This window comes from Pseudochaenichthys georgianus, chromosome 18 (genome assembly GCF_902827115.2).
Source record: "Pseudochaenichthys georgianus chromosome 18, fPseGeo1.2, whole genome shotgun sequence".
Taxonomy (NCBI): domain Eukaryota; kingdom Metazoa; phylum Chordata; class Actinopteri; order Perciformes; family Channichthyidae; genus Pseudochaenichthys; species Pseudochaenichthys georgianus.
This window is the reverse complement of record NC_047520.1, coordinates 9,674,897-9,692,943: the sequence shown is the minus strand read 5'-3', so window position 1 is coordinate 9,692,943 and position 18,047 is coordinate 9,674,897. Positions and strand designations below refer to the sequence as shown.

General features: G+C 46.4%; 1 protein-coding gene across 3 annotated transcripts in view; it reads right to left on the bottom strand.

Moving 5' to 3' along the window:
• The window catches only part of svep1 (sushi, von Willebrand factor type A, EGF and pentraxin domain containing 1), a 78,817-nt gene that overhangs the window by 3,581 nt on the left and 57,189 nt on the right, over window positions 1-18,047 (bottom strand). For all 3 annotated transcript variants that reach the window (XM_034105544.2, XM_034105546.2, XM_071206570.1), the window contains 27 exons: window positions 17,649-17,810; window positions 17,075-17,236; window positions 16,127-16,215; window positions 15,398-15,494; window positions 15,056-15,169; window positions 14,680-14,793; window positions 14,394-14,595; window positions 13,805-13,962; window positions 12,950-13,148; window positions 12,410-12,585; window positions 12,104-12,228; window positions 11,888-12,017; window positions 11,419-11,589; window positions 10,948-11,121; window positions 10,722-10,841; window positions 10,428-10,604; window positions 9,337-9,421; window positions 9,030-9,221; window positions 7,798-7,965; window positions 6,797-7,469; window positions 3,737-6,450; window positions 3,406-3,640; window positions 2,937-3,092; window positions 2,322-2,385; window positions 1,831-2,004; window positions 1,043-1,219; window positions 350-529 (listed from right to left, as the gene is read on the bottom strand). In XM_034105544.2, coding sequence (XP_033961435.1) covers window positions 350-529; window positions 1,043-1,219; window positions 1,831-2,004; window positions 2,322-2,385; window positions 2,937-3,092; window positions 3,406-3,640; window positions 3,737-6,450; window positions 6,797-7,469; window positions 7,798-7,965; window positions 9,030-9,221; window positions 9,337-9,421; window positions 10,428-10,604; window positions 10,722-10,841; window positions 10,948-11,121; window positions 11,419-11,589; window positions 11,888-12,017; window positions 12,104-12,228; window positions 12,410-12,585; window positions 12,950-13,148; window positions 13,805-13,962; window positions 14,394-14,595; window positions 14,680-14,793; window positions 15,056-15,169; window positions 15,398-15,494; window positions 16,127-16,215; window positions 17,075-17,236; window positions 17,649-17,810 — 7,188 coding nt within the window. The remainder of the gene's footprint in view (window positions 1-349; window positions 530-1,042; window positions 1,220-1,830; window positions 2,005-2,321; window positions 2,386-2,936; window positions 3,093-3,405; window positions 3,641-3,736; window positions 6,451-6,796; window positions 7,470-7,797; window positions 7,966-9,029; window positions 9,222-9,336; window positions 9,422-10,427; window positions 10,605-10,721; window positions 10,842-10,947; window positions 11,122-11,418; window positions 11,590-11,887; window positions 12,018-12,103; window positions 12,229-12,409; window positions 12,586-12,949; window positions 13,149-13,804; window positions 13,963-14,393; window positions 14,596-14,679; window positions 14,794-15,055; window positions 15,170-15,397; window positions 15,495-16,126; window positions 16,216-17,074; window positions 17,237-17,648; window positions 17,811-18,047) is intronic.

The following is an 18,047-nucleotide window of genomic DNA, read 5'->3' as shown; positions in this document are numbered from 1 at the left end:
CTTTTTCACTTTTACATAAACACATGATGAACAAACACTGTTGACACATGAACTGTAATAATATATATTCAATAAAGTTATCAAAGCCGTACATTTAACTGCATCAAGTGATAAAATAACTTTAAACAATATATTAAATATGAATAAAGCAGAACAAAATGTAGAAAACTCAAATAAGCAAAGGATATTCACCAATCTAATATCAGTCAGTATTTCTATTTCACAATAAACATGACCTTTTAATTGATGCACTATGGGATCATATCATTTAGGCTTTTTAAATGAAATAACTCAAGTATATTTCCCAAAGAGGATGTGCACATTGTTCCCCTTCAGAGGAGATACGTACTCTCACACACGGCGCTGACGGGGCTCCAGGTCTGGTCCGGCCTGCAGGACACGGTCCCGCTGCCTCTGACCTGCTGACCTTTGGGACAGGGGACGCGCACCGACTGTCCCACATGAAACTCCTGCGGGGGCCTGTCCCTTCTGTCCCCCCCCCAGCCTGGAGGAGCCGGGCAGGACTTGGCTGCAAGGAACAGAGAGAACATTATTGATGAATGAATGTTTACCCAATGGACACGCAAACGCTGCACATGTAATCTAATCCGGTGAGACAACACTGCAGACACTGCAGAACTCCACAGAGGAGTCACACCTTACAAGCAAACAAAGACGGATGAGATGTACATAATGCGCCTAAGACGTATTTAAATGCAAATCATTTGGATTATACACAACATTATTTAAGAATGTACTTTTCGGGTGCATTTTAACGTTACATCTTCACACATTTCCTGATGTAAGCGTCTAGAAATATGTCTGACTGACCATTTTGTCACAGGCTATGTTGTGAAACAGATAGGGAAACTCGATGTTAGCTCACACCGTGTGATGGAAGTGTTGCAAACGTCTGTGTACGGTAGCTGATGCAACAGTGATGTCCACCACAACAGGAAGCCAGCGGGGGGTGTAGTAATACATTCATTAACTCATATCAAATCAGTGGCTTGGCATGCATGTCTCTCAGTGGGTGTCTCACGTTGGCAGGTGGGGAAGGTGGAGCTCCAGGTGTTGCCCCCCAGACACACCACCAGGGAGTCTCCCACCAGCCTGTAGCCTTTGTCACAGAGGAACTCCACGGCGCGCCCCGAGTTCAGACCGTGCTCCTGCACCCTGCCGTGCAGCACCTCTCGGGGGCTGTCGCAGCCCTTGGCCGCTGACCAGAGGGAAAAGGATGGAGGTAGAAATCATGGCACAGAAAGAGAAACGCTACTCTGGTCAAATAAACTCTAGACGTCGGCAGAGCTGGCAACAAATCTAAAATGTTCCTTCTTTTTTCTTGTGTTTGCTACTTTTCAGATTTACGAGTTCAACGACAGCTTGTTTGTGTTACAACCACCCTGCCCCGCCCAGACCCTGTTTGTTTTTCAATTGCACTTCTTGTTTTTTACTAACCTCCATCTCTTTTATGAATTGTCTTTTTGTTCAACTTATTGTGTTTTTAATTGTTTCATGTGTTCTTGCCAATGTAAAGCACTTTGGATTGCGTTTCTGAAATGTGCTATATAAGTCAAAGACATGTAAGAACAACATTTTTTAATTGCAGTTAAGTTGCACTTAAAAAACATAACATGGAGCTGGGAGGTGAGGGGACCTAGCCTGTGTAGGGAGCGGTTTGACACTTTATTAAAAGATATACTAATAGATAATAAATTAGCTCATAAAATATACTAACATCCTGTAATTAGCTCCTTGAAGATGTCTCTCGTTTGACGCCAAAAATAACAATGAACTTTCGGTGTATTGCCCAGTGTGCGGCCCTCGTACCTTCACATGTGGGCGCTGGAAGGCTCCATGTGCCGTTAGCCACACAGACGAGAGTCTTTCGGCCGAGTAGCTGCAGGCCGGCATCACACACATAGCTGGCGGTGTGCAGGTGAGTGTCGCCTGTCATTTGGACCTGACCGCGTTGCACTGTGGGAGGAGGCCCGCAGGACTGGGCTGAGGAGACAAGAGACAAGCGTAAAGCTGTCAAAGGTGTGTTTGAAGGTGTGGTTTTCTAATGTTCCAATTCTTGGGAATTGCTAGTAATAGAGTTTCTAGCCTTTTAAGATAGTAGAATATATTAAGATGAATATTTACTGAAGTATGTCGATTTTAGATATTTAGGAACGCAAAATAAATGGTGTACCTGCATTGAGATAACACCTGAAAAATACATGCAGGTCTGTCGTCGGTGTCAATACTCTTGAGGTGTGACTTCATAGCAAACGGATTAAACATTTCCTGGTTCATCCTCGCTGTATAAACAAACCTACCAACACACTCCGGCTGGGTGCCACTCCACGTCCTGTCCCCCTGGCAGGTTTGGACAGAGTCTCCCTGTGGAAGGAAGACCAAAGTGTAACGAAACAAGCAGATGACCCAAACACAACACAGTGTGGGATATCGATCCCCACAAATAGCATGACCCATGACGCTTTGCAGTCAGCTGTTTGTGTGTGAAACAAAAGGCTCTCATTGAGGGAGTATTCAAATAGCAGAGGCGAGATGGACCGAGTGAGTCAGCTCCTTCTGTTTTCTCTGTAACTGCACTCTCTATTGACCGCTGAGGAGAAGTCATGTGACTTTCTGTAATCTGATCCGCCATTAGCTCAGTCTGGTGATTACATTCCCATTGCGGGAGAGGAAGAGTAAGGCCTTTGTTGTATTACAGCAGATGAGTGGGCAACAACTGACCATTTCAATCTATACTACTATACAAATCACACGTTTTTAGGAGTTACAACTATTTGGAAAATGTACTTTAAGGTTGAAAGCAAGATCTTTTTCAATGTTCTTTTAGAAGTGTTGTTCTTTTCTTTCCTGTGTTTCTGTTGAGGTGAGATAATCCATGAACCCATGTTCCCTAAACGTGGCCTGGTGAGCAGTACCTTCATGTCGAAGCCAGGCAGGCATGAGTACATGACAAAGTCTCCGTAGTTGTAGCTGTCGCCCTCGGTGACACCGTGAAGAAGAGGTGGGGGTTTCTCACAAAACACCAGCTCGCAGGACACTGAGGAGACGCTCGGAGCCCAGCTTCCCCCCAGCTGATCACACAATACCACAGAGGAAAGGAAAGCACTTCATTATTATCTAATGGACAATGGAAACAAGCAGAGACGTGTGCAAAGTGGTCATTGCAAACCTAGTATGGCTAATTCAAGCAAAGTGAAAAAGGCATTTCTCTACATCTACTGCCAGGGTTTGATTGACAGAAAAAGCTTTTTAGAAAATGAGAAACTCCTTTTCATGCACATTAAGGAACAGAAGTAAGTTGTTAACGATTATTCAACGAGGAAGTCACATTAAGATTAGAGATCTAAGAGACTTTGACAAATAATTGATCAACATGTTTCCTACCAGACACTCAGCTCGTGCTGCCCCCTGCAGGTGGAGCCCCGCAGGGCAGGAGAGGGCGATGGTGCCCCCGACCGGAGTGAGCTCCTTCCCATTGATTATCAGATGGGGCATGGAGAAGTTTGCGGGCAGCAAGCAGGGGGCGGGGCTACACCGGACGCTGTGTTTGGACCAGGTGCCGTCGCTCTGGCAGGAGAGGGAGGCTGTCTGTGAGGATAAAGTGAACCCATCGGCACACCTGAAGAGTGGGAGGGAAATGCAGGAACATGAAGAAAGGGAAAAAATAGGAGACAGAGATTTGAAAAAGCTTGAGAGTAATAACCCCAGTGCTTACCCGTATGTGATCTGGTTTGGGAAGGTGAAGTTGTCTCCCTGCACCTGAGCGTGGGCCACAGCGGGAGGTTTTCCGCAGCTCATCGGCTCACAGCTGATTCTGGGTTGCCCCCACCTGCTGTCTCTTCCACAGGAGAGGTGTGGGAAGCCCTTTGGCTGGTAGCCGGGGCGACACCTGTATATGACGGTGTCTGTGAAGGTGTTGCTGCCGCCCTGCAGGACAGCGTTGCGGACTGTAGGCGGGGCAACAGTGCACCTCCCCCGGCCACACACAGGAACGCCAGGGCTCCACACCCCCCCCTTCTCACACACCGCCTGAGGGGGACCCAGCAGCTTGTAGCCTACGTCGCACTGGAAGTTCACTCGGTCTCCGCAGGCGCGATCCTGACCCTGAACCGACCCGAATTTCAGCACGGGGGGGGCGCAGACGCAGGGCCGACACTGAGGCACCGCGCCCACCCAGGAGCCCCGAGCGGAGCAGCGCAGGATGGGGGCCCCGGACACCTCGTAGCCATCGAAGCAGACGTACTCCACCACGTCGTCGTAGTTGAAGCTGGAGCCGTTCAGGAAGCCGTGGCTGATGTCCTCGGGGGGATCGCAGCTGATGATGTCACAGCGAGGAGCGGGTTTGTCCCAAAGCCCATCGGACTGACAAATACGTGCTGGATCTCCGTTAAGTGTGTATCCCTCATCGCATTCGTAAGTTACCTTGGTGCTCACCCCGAAATCAGAGCCCAGTGTACGCCCGTTGGGGATTGGTGAGGCTTTGCCGCAGCGGGCGGATACACAGGTCGGAGACTCGTGGCTCCAGGTGCCGTCAGCCTGACAAACACTGACTGGTTTACCTTTTAGGATGAAACCGGGCCGACAGCTCAGCTCTATCTCTTCATTATAGCTGTACTGCTCTCCTTTGAAAGTAATATCAGTGGGGACTTTAGGAGGACCACAAGACACTGGCTCGCACCGAGGCTTCTCTCCTTTCCACTTCCCATCTGCCCCGCAGCCCATCGTGTTACTACCCTTCAGGATAAATCCAGCACTACACTCATACTTCAAGACTTCGGGATACACAAAAGCTCCACCCTGAGCTGAGCCATTGGCGACAGCTCCGGGGTCGCCGCAGGAGACAGGCCGACACACCGGGGCATCATTAGTCCACAGTCGAGCCGACACACACTGCCTCACAGCCTCCCCCTCCAGCTCATAGCCTCCCTCACAGGTATACTTCACCATACTGCCGAGGGACGTATCCGTCACATTCACCCAGCCGTGCGCCGGACTCTGTGGTTTTTCGCACTCCGCCGGGTTACAAGAAGGAGCCGTGCCGTTCCAGCCTCCGTCCTCTAGACACACCAACCTGGTGGGGGTTGTGAGGTCATAACCTTTGTGGCAACGGTATTCGATATACGTCCCGTGGAGGAAGCTCAAGTCCAGGGGTGCAGCTAATGTGTCTGTAGAAGAAGCATCAGAGGACCCTACCACCCTAATATATAGCCCAAAGTCAATGTGAGGAGGCAGGCCGCAGTCGGAGGGCACGCAGAGGGGAACAGAGGAAGACCAGCCGAACTCCTCACAGGTCAGATGATCCTGGCCTACGAGCTGGAAGCCGGGAAAGCAGCTGTAGAAAATGGTGACGCCAAAACTGTGATCCTGCCCCTCTACGAATCCATTCTCGATAGGTTGGGGTGGGGTGCATGCTATCTGCACACAGGCAGGGGGCTCGATGTCCCACTCCCCACTGGAGAGGCACATCACAGTCTCTGGGCCTTGAAGGCGATAACCACGCCGGCAGGAGTACGTGGCACTGTGACCAAACTGCAGTTTTGTATAGACTACCCTTCCGTTGACTATCTGTTTAGGGATGGAGCATTCGATTGGGCGGCAGAAAGGCACGCCTCCTATCCAGAGTCCCTTCTCTCCGCAGAGGACAGTGGAGTTTCCCGCTAAATGATATCCATTCTTACAGCTGTACAGCGCTTTGCTGAGGTACATCAGACCCTGGACGTCAACAATACCATTAGAAATCTCCACCGGCTGAGGGCATTCCACTGGGATGCACTCTGGGTAAGGACTGCTCCACTGGCCACTGGCTAGGCAGGACACAGAGCCTTCTTTCCTCAAAGTGAAGCCGTCCATGCAGGTGTAGCTCACCATGGAGCCGAAAGGGAATGGGGGAGAGGAGGAGGAAGGGCCACCGAACGACACTTCAGGCGGCGAACCGCAAAACACCAGCTTACACACGGGAAATGTGTCGTTCCACTCTTGGGACGGGGTGCAGCGGAGGATCCGGGCTCCCTCCAGCACGTAGCCATCCTCGCAGGATAACTCCACGGTTCCTGACTCAGAGTCCAGGCCCTTCAGCACCAGGTGATTCTCCTCCAGTGGCGGCTCCGGACACTGGACCGGCGAGCAGCGAGGACGCCTCGACTTGTCCCACCTGCCGTACTTCAGACAGGTCAACACGGCGTCCCCGGCCAGCTCGTAACCCTCGTCACAGACGTACTGCACTTTCCGGCCCACCTGGAAATCAGACCCCCGGTAATGTCCATGGACGATGTTGGGAGGAGGGTCACAGGTCAGAAGGACGCAGGCGGGGAGGTCGGTGTTGGACCACTGGCGGTTTGCCTGGCAGATTCTCTCTGGGCGACCAATCAGTCTGAATCCTGCGTTACAGGCGTACGTCACCTTGCTGTTGAAGGTGACTCGACCTCTGACCTATTGGGTCGGTAGACAAAGGGATATATTATTAATTGTTTTTATTATTTGTTATTATTATTATTATCAAATATATATATATCAGGTATATATATATATTTTAAATATTTAGTGCTAAAACTTTAATTATTTATTTTTTAGATGTTTTAAATATATATATATTCGTAAATGATTTGTTTTACTTTAGTCACTACTATTATTTTGTCTTACCTTAATTTTCTTTCTATAATTTCCCTTTTTAAGTTTGTTAAAACATGAAAATAAAATAAAAAATAGTAGTACAAAGTTAAAAAGACAAAGTTCTGACACAGTTTATTTGAGTGGGAAAAAGCAGGATGTGTCTTACCTGGATGTATCCATTCTTAAGTGTAGGATGGGGGGGGCAGGTGACGGGTACACAGGAAGGCAGAGCCCCCCCCCACTCTCCATCTGCCTTGCAGGTTCTCCTCTTCTCCCCTCGGATCAGGAAGCCTTTGTCGCAGCTGTACGCCACCACGGCTCCAAAGTTGTAGTTGGTCCCGCTCACATAGCCCCGGTCGATGCTCTCGGGCCTGGAGCACCTCACCGGGACGCAGCCGATATCGTAGGGCGAGGGGTCCCACCAGCCCCCAATCAGACACCTCAGGGTGGCCGTGGTGTTGAGCATGAAGCCCTCCTCACATTTATAGCTCACTTCGGTGTTGCTGGTGTATTTGGGTTTATTGACTGAATCTAGAATAGCGTGGGGTTGATCAGGTGGACGCAGGCAGAAGTTTGCGATGCAGCGGGGGGCCTGCAGGCCATCGGGGGGGGCCCACACACCCTGAGCGTTACACACCATCTTGGAGTTGTTGCCGGCGATGTATCCGTCCGTGCAGTAGTAGTTGGCGGTGTCTCCGAACAGCTGGTGGCTCTCGTAGGGCTCGGCGTGGTCGATGGCGGGCGGGGGGCCACAGGAGCGGGGGACGCACTGGGCGGAGCTGTCACTCCAATCACCGCTCGGCAGGCACTCTCTGGTCTCTGGGCCAATCAGAGTGTAGCTGTGGAGAAGGCCGAAAAGATCAGGAAATTAGCGAAAGGAGTCCGATTTGAATATAACCTGATATGATCAGGGTAACATTCTAACATCAGCAAACAGTGGTGGAAGAAGTACTCAGATACTTTGGATAACAATCCGATTCTGTGAAGTAAATAGTAACTAAAGCTGAAAAATAAATGTAGTGAGGTAAAAAGTACAATATTGGCTTCCAAAATGAAGTGAAGTAGAAGTATAAAGTAGCATTAGTTCCTCAAAAATGGCGTAAATGTACTTTATTCGATCACCGTTAGCAACAGCGTATGAACTGAGAAGACTTGAACCACATTTACCCTTCTTTGCAGACATAGTGCACCTTGTTTCCCAGCTCAAAGATCTCTCCTACAGTCACAGCGTCTTTCAGGCTGGGGGGCTCGCTGCACAGGACGTTCACACAGCGGGGGGTGGGCCGGCTCCACTCTCCTGTCGCTTCACACACCACCTCCACGGAGCCCTGTGGTCTTCGCAGTAACACACAGTATCTAGTTAACACACTCACTCTACTGCAATCAAAGTGTCACAGAGATGGATACATCAAAGCATGATGACATGATGTTACACATTTACACAGAGCATCAAATGGAGCTCACAATTACATTTTAGGTCACAACTGCATTGTAGTTATGTAGTTATGTGTAAAGGAAAAAAACATTTTTGACTCTGCAAATATAATTAATACAACAATTGTACTTTTACTTCAGTTGTATTTAAACTTAAAGGGGACCTATTATGCTAATTTGCAGCACCTCTTTTCACCCTCTGTCTGAAACGAGAGTCTATTCTGCTCTGATTGGTTAGATGGCCAGCTCTGTTTTGATTGATCAACCACTTAGAGATGTCCCGCCCCTTAGCCTTTCACTTACTGGGTGTTTCTCAATGTCGAGGAAGGCTGCTCCAGAGCCACTATTTCAAGCATACTACGTCATCGAGTGCCGCCGAAGGACTGTTCCAATGTCCAGCATACTTGGAATTCTACCGAGCCCGGCGTACTTCGTAGCGAGAAATTTCGAGGCTGCACATGTGTAGACTCTGCGGTCTTAAAATCCCCACAATGCTTTGCGCACGGACTAATTTCACAAAATCTGTGGCGGAAAATGTAAGGCGTGGCCTCTCATATGACGCACACCTGCACACTTGCTAGCCTGTTCCACTCTTCGTTTTCCGAATGCCAGGAAGGATTCTTGCCTCGCTTCTGAAGCAAGTGACTCGAAGACATGTGCTACCAAGCAAGCGTTCTCGACATTGAGAAACACCCACAATGTGATTTGAGCGCTAGCCAATAGGAGTGTGAGTGTTTCATAGTGATGTCACTGTGTTTCGGAAGTAAACAAAGGAGTCCAATGGAGGCGTTTCAGGCAGGGGAGGAGGGGGAGTGTGTGGAAGAGAAACTCCCTCTGGAGGGAACTTTGGGAATTTAGCCTTTTGCAGACCATTTACATGCACAAACACTAAATATGATGATAAATCAAACGTGAGTAGAGGTGACACTAAACAGTGCAGCTAACTAACAGTAGTGTACCCATACCTGTATCCCTCAGCACAGGTGTATGTGACAGTGGACTTGTATGTGTTTGTGGTGAGGGTGTAGTCGGCGTTCCCCACATTCGGAGGCCCTCCGCAGGACACTGGGTGGCAGGCAGGCGGCGTCCCGCTCCACCTCAGATCCGCGAGACACTGGAACTCGTAAGGGATCTGAGGCAGGAAGCCATTGTTACAGCTGAGAAGAAGGAAAACAAACAGAGAGGTCAGTAAGAAACTACAAGCGTATAATGTACACGTTTGTAACACCTTTTCCTGCTGTGATCATTACAACACGGGGAAGCAAATGATACCTGAAAGTCACCTTGCTTCCATAGGTGAAGTTGTTTCCCGTCATGACGGAGTTCTCTGGGACGGACGGCAGCGGGCAGGATAGAGCTGCAGGGCGACACAGAAGATAAGTAATCATTTGAATGTACCACGAGAAACATCATATTGCCTAATCTAAAAAGAAAATAACCTCCGTACACATTGCCATAAGGAGAGACATGTTTACCGACGCCTGTCAGTGTTATTGATGGGATGTGGATCAGAGACATCTTGTAGGAATAATGCATTACATTTGACATTTGATAGGATGAGAGAGGCCCATAGGAAAGTGTTTCAATGGATAGAAGCCAAGGTGGTGTGACTGAGTGGCATTAGGAAATGAAGGGGAGAAGCAATTAAAGGGATACTTTAGTGATTACATTTTACACTTCCATAAAATAATAGTTACAAGAGAAACATAAAAAATCCTAAATGAAAGTAGCCACACGTGTAAAGGCTCCAGAAACACAGGATTACACATTTCCCTTTCAAACTCCACCCCCACATTTAAGGAGACAGTCTGTCTTATCTATTTCAGACATTGAAGACATAACACTGCAGAGAACATCATGCAGCTGCTTTGTATAACTCAGATATATTACAGTGTCCCCTTTAACTGTGATCACTTCACTTTCATTATTACGATCAACAGCCAATGTGGGATGACTGACTCATCGGGGGAAACACTTTTCTATTTTGAAATCCATACAATATGTTATACAATATGTTATATGTATATGTTATACAATATGTTATACAATATGTTATACAATCCACCACTCTGTGGTGGATTGTATAACAACAAATAGTTATGTAATGGCTTTATGTTACAGGAATGTTCTCATTTCAAATGTGTCCTTTTGTGGTCAAATCAGGGATCACACAACAAGCGAAACAGCCGCCCACTGTGGTTTATTATCAAACGTTATTCAAACAGGAATTCACTTTGTATTGGTTGTAACTTTGTTCAGGACAATGCATCCGACCTACATTTTGTGAAGACACATTTTCAACTGAAAACATACAACACAGCTGCTGCATTATGATGGCGTGGCATGACCACCGAACCCCTTACCTCTGCAGTACGGGACAGCATGGTCCCAGCTTCCTGTCTCCAGGCAGAGGAGGCGGGACGGGCCCATCAGCTCGTAGCCGCTCTCGCAGCCATAAAGGACCTCACCGCGCATTAGAAAGTTGCTGCCTTCTCTGTGACCGAACTCTGGAGTCCCTGGGTCCTTACATTTCACTGGTGCTGGTGGGAAACCAAACAAACACACATGTAATACATTGATTTATAAATGGACAGGTAACATGGTTCACAGTGTCTTTGTTCTCCAACATGAATGCTTGTGGACCTGCGTCTTGTTACCTGTGCAGTTTTTGCCATCTCCACTGTACGGGGGGATGCAGGTGCAGGTGTAGGAGCCGTCTGTATTATGACAACTAGCGTGTTCATCACAGTCAGATCCCAGAGCACACTCATCCACATCTGGACACACACACATAGAAGAATGTAATACGTCAACAAATCAAAAGTGATTTTCTTTCCAATATATCACTGATTTAAAAAGATATAATGTTATGTAATTAAGTACCAAGGCAGGCTGGTGGGTTTCCTCCCCACTTGCCACTGTTGCTGCAGTGCACCTTGGTGTCTCCCAGCAGGTAGAAGCCAGCGTTACACTGGTAGACCACAGAGCTGCTGGCCTGGAAGTCTGTTCCCTGAAACAAGCCGTTCTCCAGAGGACGCGGGGACCCACAGGACACTCCTGTGACACACACAGAGGAGGAATACTATTGAGAAACTCTCTAGAAGGCTCTCTACCTCCCTAACATATAACCAAATCCAGCAAGTGGAACATGTTTTAAATGACTTTGTTTTTTAGCTTTTCTCATCAGAATCAGAAACGGGTTTATTACCAAGGAGGTTTACACATACAAGGAATCTGCTTTGTTGTACATCAGACACAGAAAGAAGCAAACATTTATTCAGTTAAGTGATAAAACATACGGTAGGACACATTTGCAATTCAAATCCGACAGCAGTGTGTGTGTCAGCCCCTTACGTTCACAGCTGGGCAGAGGATGGCTCCACTCTCCTTTGTTTTGGCACTGCAGCACGGGCTCCCCCCGCAGGTAGAAGCCGGGATCACAGGACAGCTGCACCTGGGCCCCCGGACTCATTTCCACTGTGGAGACGTGCAGGTGGGGCACTGCGTTCTCCAGCTTGGGGCAATCTGGAGGGAACAGGTTTTGGGGGGGTTTAGGGTTTCGGCATAGTAACTAAAAGAATCTTATTCCAAAACATTGTGCACATCCATTTCAGGTATATCTTTCAAATTGAGGCCATTGCTCTCAGTAAAAAGCCCTCAATTAAGTCTTAACTTAACATTAAAGACCCCAGAGCATTAGTTCAATCACACTAAGAGTATGCTGACACCTATTGGTTTAATAGATTTAATAGATTGGATTTCATGATCTCCACAGTAACTTTATCAGTGATGCTAATGTATGGTTTTGTAGCGCCTCTCTCACCAGCACAGAACACACTGCTGAGGTTTACTTTGACTCGGCCCACCACACCGCTGAGGAAGTCTGGCCAGGCTAAGACGTTCCCTCGGTGCGACACATGGGAGGCGGGACAGTTGCTGGACAGGACCTTAACCTACAGAGGAGAGGAGGGGAAGATCAGTGCGTATCAAATAAGAAAAATCAGGTCGCATTAATATTCACACGAAGGATTTCATGTACCTGTTGAGGTGTGAGAACACGATCCCAGATGTTGAGCTGGCTCATGGAGCCGACGAAGGACTCGACGGGGTTGAAGCCCTCGCCCCTCTGATCCTGATCCTGACCTAACACCAGTGCCCCGCCTCCTACAGGACACATGTTGGAGGTCAGAGGTTAAACCCAACTCACTGAGAAACTATTCTTCTTACTGAGTTGAATATGAGAAGCTAGATTTGTACAGAAACAAAGACATCAATCATTGTTTTTATTGGAGGAATGAGACTATTGTTGTTGCAGAATGAGAGGAGGTGGGGGATAGCACTACACCTGGGATAGTGGTGCCGACTGACAGGCCTTTGCCTCCGTCCGAGGGCTTCCCGTTGATGTAGATTCTCCAGTCCCCGTCCCAGCTCCTCCAGGACACCCCGATGTGGTACCACTGACCCGTGTTCACCGCAGGACAGTCTGTGATCCGCTCCTTACCGTTCACATACAGCACCCACCTGGAGAAGGGGAGGGAAAGGGTCAGAGAGAGTCATTGCACAGAATACAACGAAATGTAGTTTGCATCCAACCAGAAGGAGTAAAAAACTTCATGAGGTTTCAACGAATTCACATGACAGAACATTGCTGTAGAAATGTACACAGCGTATAAATGAATAAATATCTTTTATAAGGTACACATTTAGAAGCATATACATATAAGGTGCATTTAGGCATTTATAGTTAAATACAAATGTAATAAATAGTAAATCTAGATGTTAATAAAGGATTTAATGAACAAGAAAGAAAGCATTAGTCGTAAAAAGGTTAACAAAAAGAGGATAATCATTTATTGTGCGCTTATCATTTGTAAACATCACTGACCCGTTGTAGTCGATGAGAAGGAAAGCGTTGTCGCTGCCCTCCACAGCGTAGGAGACGGGCGTGCCGTAGTTGGTGGTGTCCGACGACCTCATCCAAAAGGTGCAGGTGATCTCTGTCAGCGCCGGCATCCCTCCATCCATCATTACGTAACCGTGGATACCAGACACCTCAAAGTCCAGGTTGAAAGCCGGGGACATTTCTGATGGGACAGAAAAGCATTTATAAAGTAGATACAATTTTCTCGTCCTTCTTGTATCAATTCACTTTGTAACAATACGACATCTCCATGGTGAGTACCAAGATAATAACGTTTTGGGAAGAGGTCAAATGTATGATAGAAGAGATTTCATCATTGCAGTTAATCATGAAGTTACCCAAAAGAACACAACATAAGGAAGAGAGAACAAATCTTTTAAAACGCATGATAGCACTTTCATGGAAACATGTCAACAGTCCAAGTATTGGTAAATGGCTAAAAGAACTGTCTGCATGTGTCTCGTTAGAGAACATAAGCTATTCAATTAAAGGGAAACAAGAACTATTTAAAAAAGTATAGGGCCCTTTCCTTAACTATCTGGAATATGCGGATCTAGAGAGGGTCAGCTAATAGGAGATGATTAATGTTCCTCTGCTGGGAGAAGGATAAAAGCCTTTCATATCTGCCTACACGTGTTTGTGAAGTTAATTTAACGTATTTATTTCATTTATGTGACTTGTAATGAACTTCATTTTGTTACGTCTTGTGGATGTTTTTTGTCTTATATATTGTCTATATAAGCTAAAACAATAAAGAAACTGTTTTTTAAAAAATAAACAAAAGGTCTCCATGGTGATGTGTCGTCTGTCCTATAGTACCTGTCTCACACCTGGTCCCGTTGAACCCAGGCAGGCAGCGGCAGGTGAAGGAGCCGCGGCCGTCCATGCAGCTCGCCCCGTTCACACAGGGGTTCGGGTCGCACTCGTCAACGTCCACCTCGCACAGGTAACCACGGTAACCCTCCACACACTGACACCTGAGAGAGGGCGGGAACACACGGTCCAATTACATGCTTTCCACGGAGCTGTCCTTTGAAAGCAGTTGATATAAACACAGAGCTCTTTCTTAAGGATTTTCAGTGTCTCACATTCATCATTTATAACAAATGATTGCAGATGAGAGATGTGTAAAGACATTGAAATAAGTTGTGTCTTTAATTTAAAGTCGTATTCCCATGGTTGTTATCTATTTTTAAAACATTGACCTCATCATTTAAGTCTCTCTATGACTGTGATGCATCTGAAAAGGTTTAGTTGAAATCACCTGATATTCAAAATGATGCATGAAGGTGACTCAGGACATCGCGCCTCAGATATTAAAGATGATACATTTCAAGCTACAGATGAAAAGAGGACTTACAGGGAGTTACAAATGCATAGAGCTGCTTCCTATCAGAATTGTTAATACCTGAAATAGTTTACAGCATCCAGACACGAGCCTCCGTTCAGACAGGGCGCGCTGTAACAGTCGTCGACGTTGACCTCGCAGCGATCCCCCGAGAAACCAACGGCACAGTTACAGGAGTACCCCCCCGTCAGGTCGTCACACACACCTTGGTTCAGGCAGGGGCTGGAGAGGCACTCGTCTATTTCCAGCTCACAACGAGACCCTACGGGGAAGAAAGAAAGCAGCAGGTTGGAACCAATGATGAAGAAGAAGATGTGTCTGCTGTGCCGAGGAACTGATTGCCTACCGGTGAAGCCGCTGGCACAGCTGCAGGCGAACTTGTTGACCTCGTCCACACATACTCCTTCATTCAGACAGGGAGAGGAGAGACACTCGTTCACCTCCGCCTCGCACAGAGAGCCTGACACAAACGGGGGCAACAGTTCAGATAGTCAATAACAGATTGACTATAAGCACAAAGGTGGGATACAGTACAGTGTGTGGTTAAAAGATAACGTGTGTGCTTGAATCAGTTGCTTTCCTGTTGCATAAGAGGACAAATGTGAAGCTAAACCAACAGGAGCTCATGCTGATGCTCAATCAAGCTGACATTTGTTGTTCAAATCCTTTGACAATCTTTCTGTGTTTTATCAATTGAGACTTTTTTCCTCACTGATCTTTACCTAAATAGCCAGGCTTGCACTGACACAGGAAGTCTCCCATCCCGTCTTTACACAGGCCTCCATTCAGGCAGGGGGCCGAGTCGCACTCATCGATGTCGATCTCACACTTGGCACCTGGGAGAGAAATATCAGAGGCGCTGTCAAACACTCATGGTCATAAAAGAATTGCATACAACACAACCGTGGTTGCAATTAATGTCAGAGGAGAGTTACAGCTTGGTAATGTCGAAATAGCAACGACAGGAAGTATAACCAACGAACAACACATTTTCGTGTTATTCCTACTGTTAAATAAAGTTGTTGATATTCAAACATGACACCGGGTGAATCTGTGTGGTTTACCTGTGAATTCGGCCATGCAGGTGCAGACGTATCCCGCCCCCACTTCCTCACATGTGCCCTTATTCTGACAGGGATTCAGGAAGCACTCGTGGAAAACCTGCAGGAACAGCCAATCAGAAAGGTCTGTCATGTTTTTGGTTTTGAATATTCCTCACCTGTTCTGTTTGGAAGTTATGTTTTAATGTTAGTTCTTTTTTTTATGCATTTTTTATTTCTTCTGTACTTTGTGTTCAGGTTCTCTAGATTAATTTCTCTTTCATACTTGACTCTATAATAATATCTTTAAAGAAACTATCTGGATACTTGCGGCTTTAAACTCTGTCCAGTGTGTTCTTCAGTTCATGTTTTGCACATCATTTTAAAATGTTATTATCACATTTCTGTCCAATATGTTTTTTTCGTAAAAAACGTTGTTAATTATTCATTTCATTATGTAACGAAAATGCTGACATTTTGAGTTGAAAGCTGTTTTAAAAACAAAAACTATCGTTATAGATGAAATGTTACTTAATTATTTAGCAATTAATTCTACATTCATTCTAACGTATCAATAAAAAATACACTCTTATCATCACAGAGTCAGCGGTAGTAATTAGCTTATCTATAACATGTGTAATATACTGTAGGCGTCTTATGATGGATTTCAAATGTCAGAGACCCTATAATGCTTATGGTAAAATATCCTTTTTTTGACATAATGTAAGTTAGGCCTGGATAAAGACGACTCACCTGACTGCTTGCCTGGTAGTCCTCGTTGACCTCCACCTCTGGAGCCGCAGTTACACTCTCCTCTTTAGGAAGAAAGCTGGAGCCAAAACCTGATGGTGACACCCAAAGAAAAAACAGGCAATGAAAGCTCAGACAAGTCGGAAAAACACAGCGAAGATCTTTCCCTTCGCTACCAGATGGTCTGTTTGAACAAAAGCCTGCATTCTTATAGATCCTGGCAGCATGTCCTCCAGTCCCACTTCAGGCATGCAGTATTACTCATTTCCAACAGCAATAAAAGTCATTTTGTTTCCATTTCCCCCCGTCCTGACACGTGCAGTAATTCCTACTCTCTTTGTCTGATCAACACAACACAGATCAGACAGCTAGCAACTCGAGTGATGGCAACAACGATTGAAAGTGTAGAAAAGCTGTCACCGAGCGGCAGACACTGACCAGTCCCTTGTACTGTCGATTTGCTCCATGCTGACTTCACTTAGCATTCCCTGTAGAAATGTATGATAATTGATTTCACACGGCAACACGGCAGAATGGTGTTGAAAGAGAACTCTGCTGTGTGAAAATCTGCATATGCCAACTAGTGTTAATTTAAATCAGTCATTATTGGAATAACATTGTCAAAGAACATCTTCTTCGTCCATCTTGACACCTAGATGATTTAAGTGAAATAAAGTACAGTTTGTGTAATCTAAATATATGTTTTCAATACAAAATAAATGTTTATGAATACTGTTTTATTGAGAGGACTAGATATAGATATAAGGGACTTCATCAGTTAGAGCTTGAGGTGTGCTGAATCGATCGTCGAACAGAGATTACCTTTTAAAACCACACCACAAAGATCTTCTGGATTTCCCCAAACTGAAAATCAAGCGGAGGGCGTGTGTGTGTATTTGTTTGTATTTGTGTGTGTCTGTGTGAGGATTTGTGATCGTTGTGGTTCCTTACTGGAGCAGTGCTGGATGGTGGTGGCCCCGGTCACGGTGGTGGTTCCATAGAAGGGGCAGGAGAGGCAGAACGAGCGGCCGTTTTCGGGCTGGTAGTAATCTCTGGGACACGGGTAACAGGGAACCAGGCCGGTACGGGAGAACTGCCCGGCCGAACAGGGGACTGCATGACAGCAGAGCAGATCAGAGGAGAGGAGGGGAGCACCAAAAAGGACAACAACAAAAAGAAAATAGCACAATTTAACAAAACATTTTTTCCAAAAAGTTGAAGCCTAGTTTTTTCCGATTTTAACTGGGAAACTCGAGAAGCAGAAGCATTCACAGTTTCCACTTTAATCATCCAACTTTAAAGGGCAATCCCCTGAAATTCCAAGTTGGAATTGCCACTCTGATATAATTGCACATGAATGGCAAATACCAAAAGACACATTTTTGCGTAGCACCTGGAATTGTATTTGTTTTTGTTACCTAGCAGCGTTTAGAAAAACTAAAGAATGATTAAGGCTTCCCAAAGTTAAACAGGCATGTTGATAGGACATTAAGGGAGTGCACTCCACACTGTCGCGCTGCATCACCTCCGCACTCGATCTCGTCCACGGCTCCTCTGGTGACGGTGGACGTCTCGTCGGGACAGACCAGACACTCCCTGGCGCCGTATCCGGCCTGGAAGTGACCGAGCGGGCAGGACTCGCAGATCTCCAAGCCGTTCAGGGAGTTACTACCTGGCTTACACTGCCCTGCAAACACATGGCGAGCAATAGTTGGAAAGAGAATAATATGAATGGGAAATCTTGTATTGGTCTCACAGAGGGGAAATCTAAGTTGTTGCAGCGAAGGGGACAGTACAGACAAAGAGGAAGAACATTTCAAATAAAGATGCGAGCAGTTCAAATAAAAACTAAATATCAAAGCTAGAGAAAATAAGTAGCAGCATTAAAAAAGTCAGTACAAAATAGACAACTAACAAAAAAGCA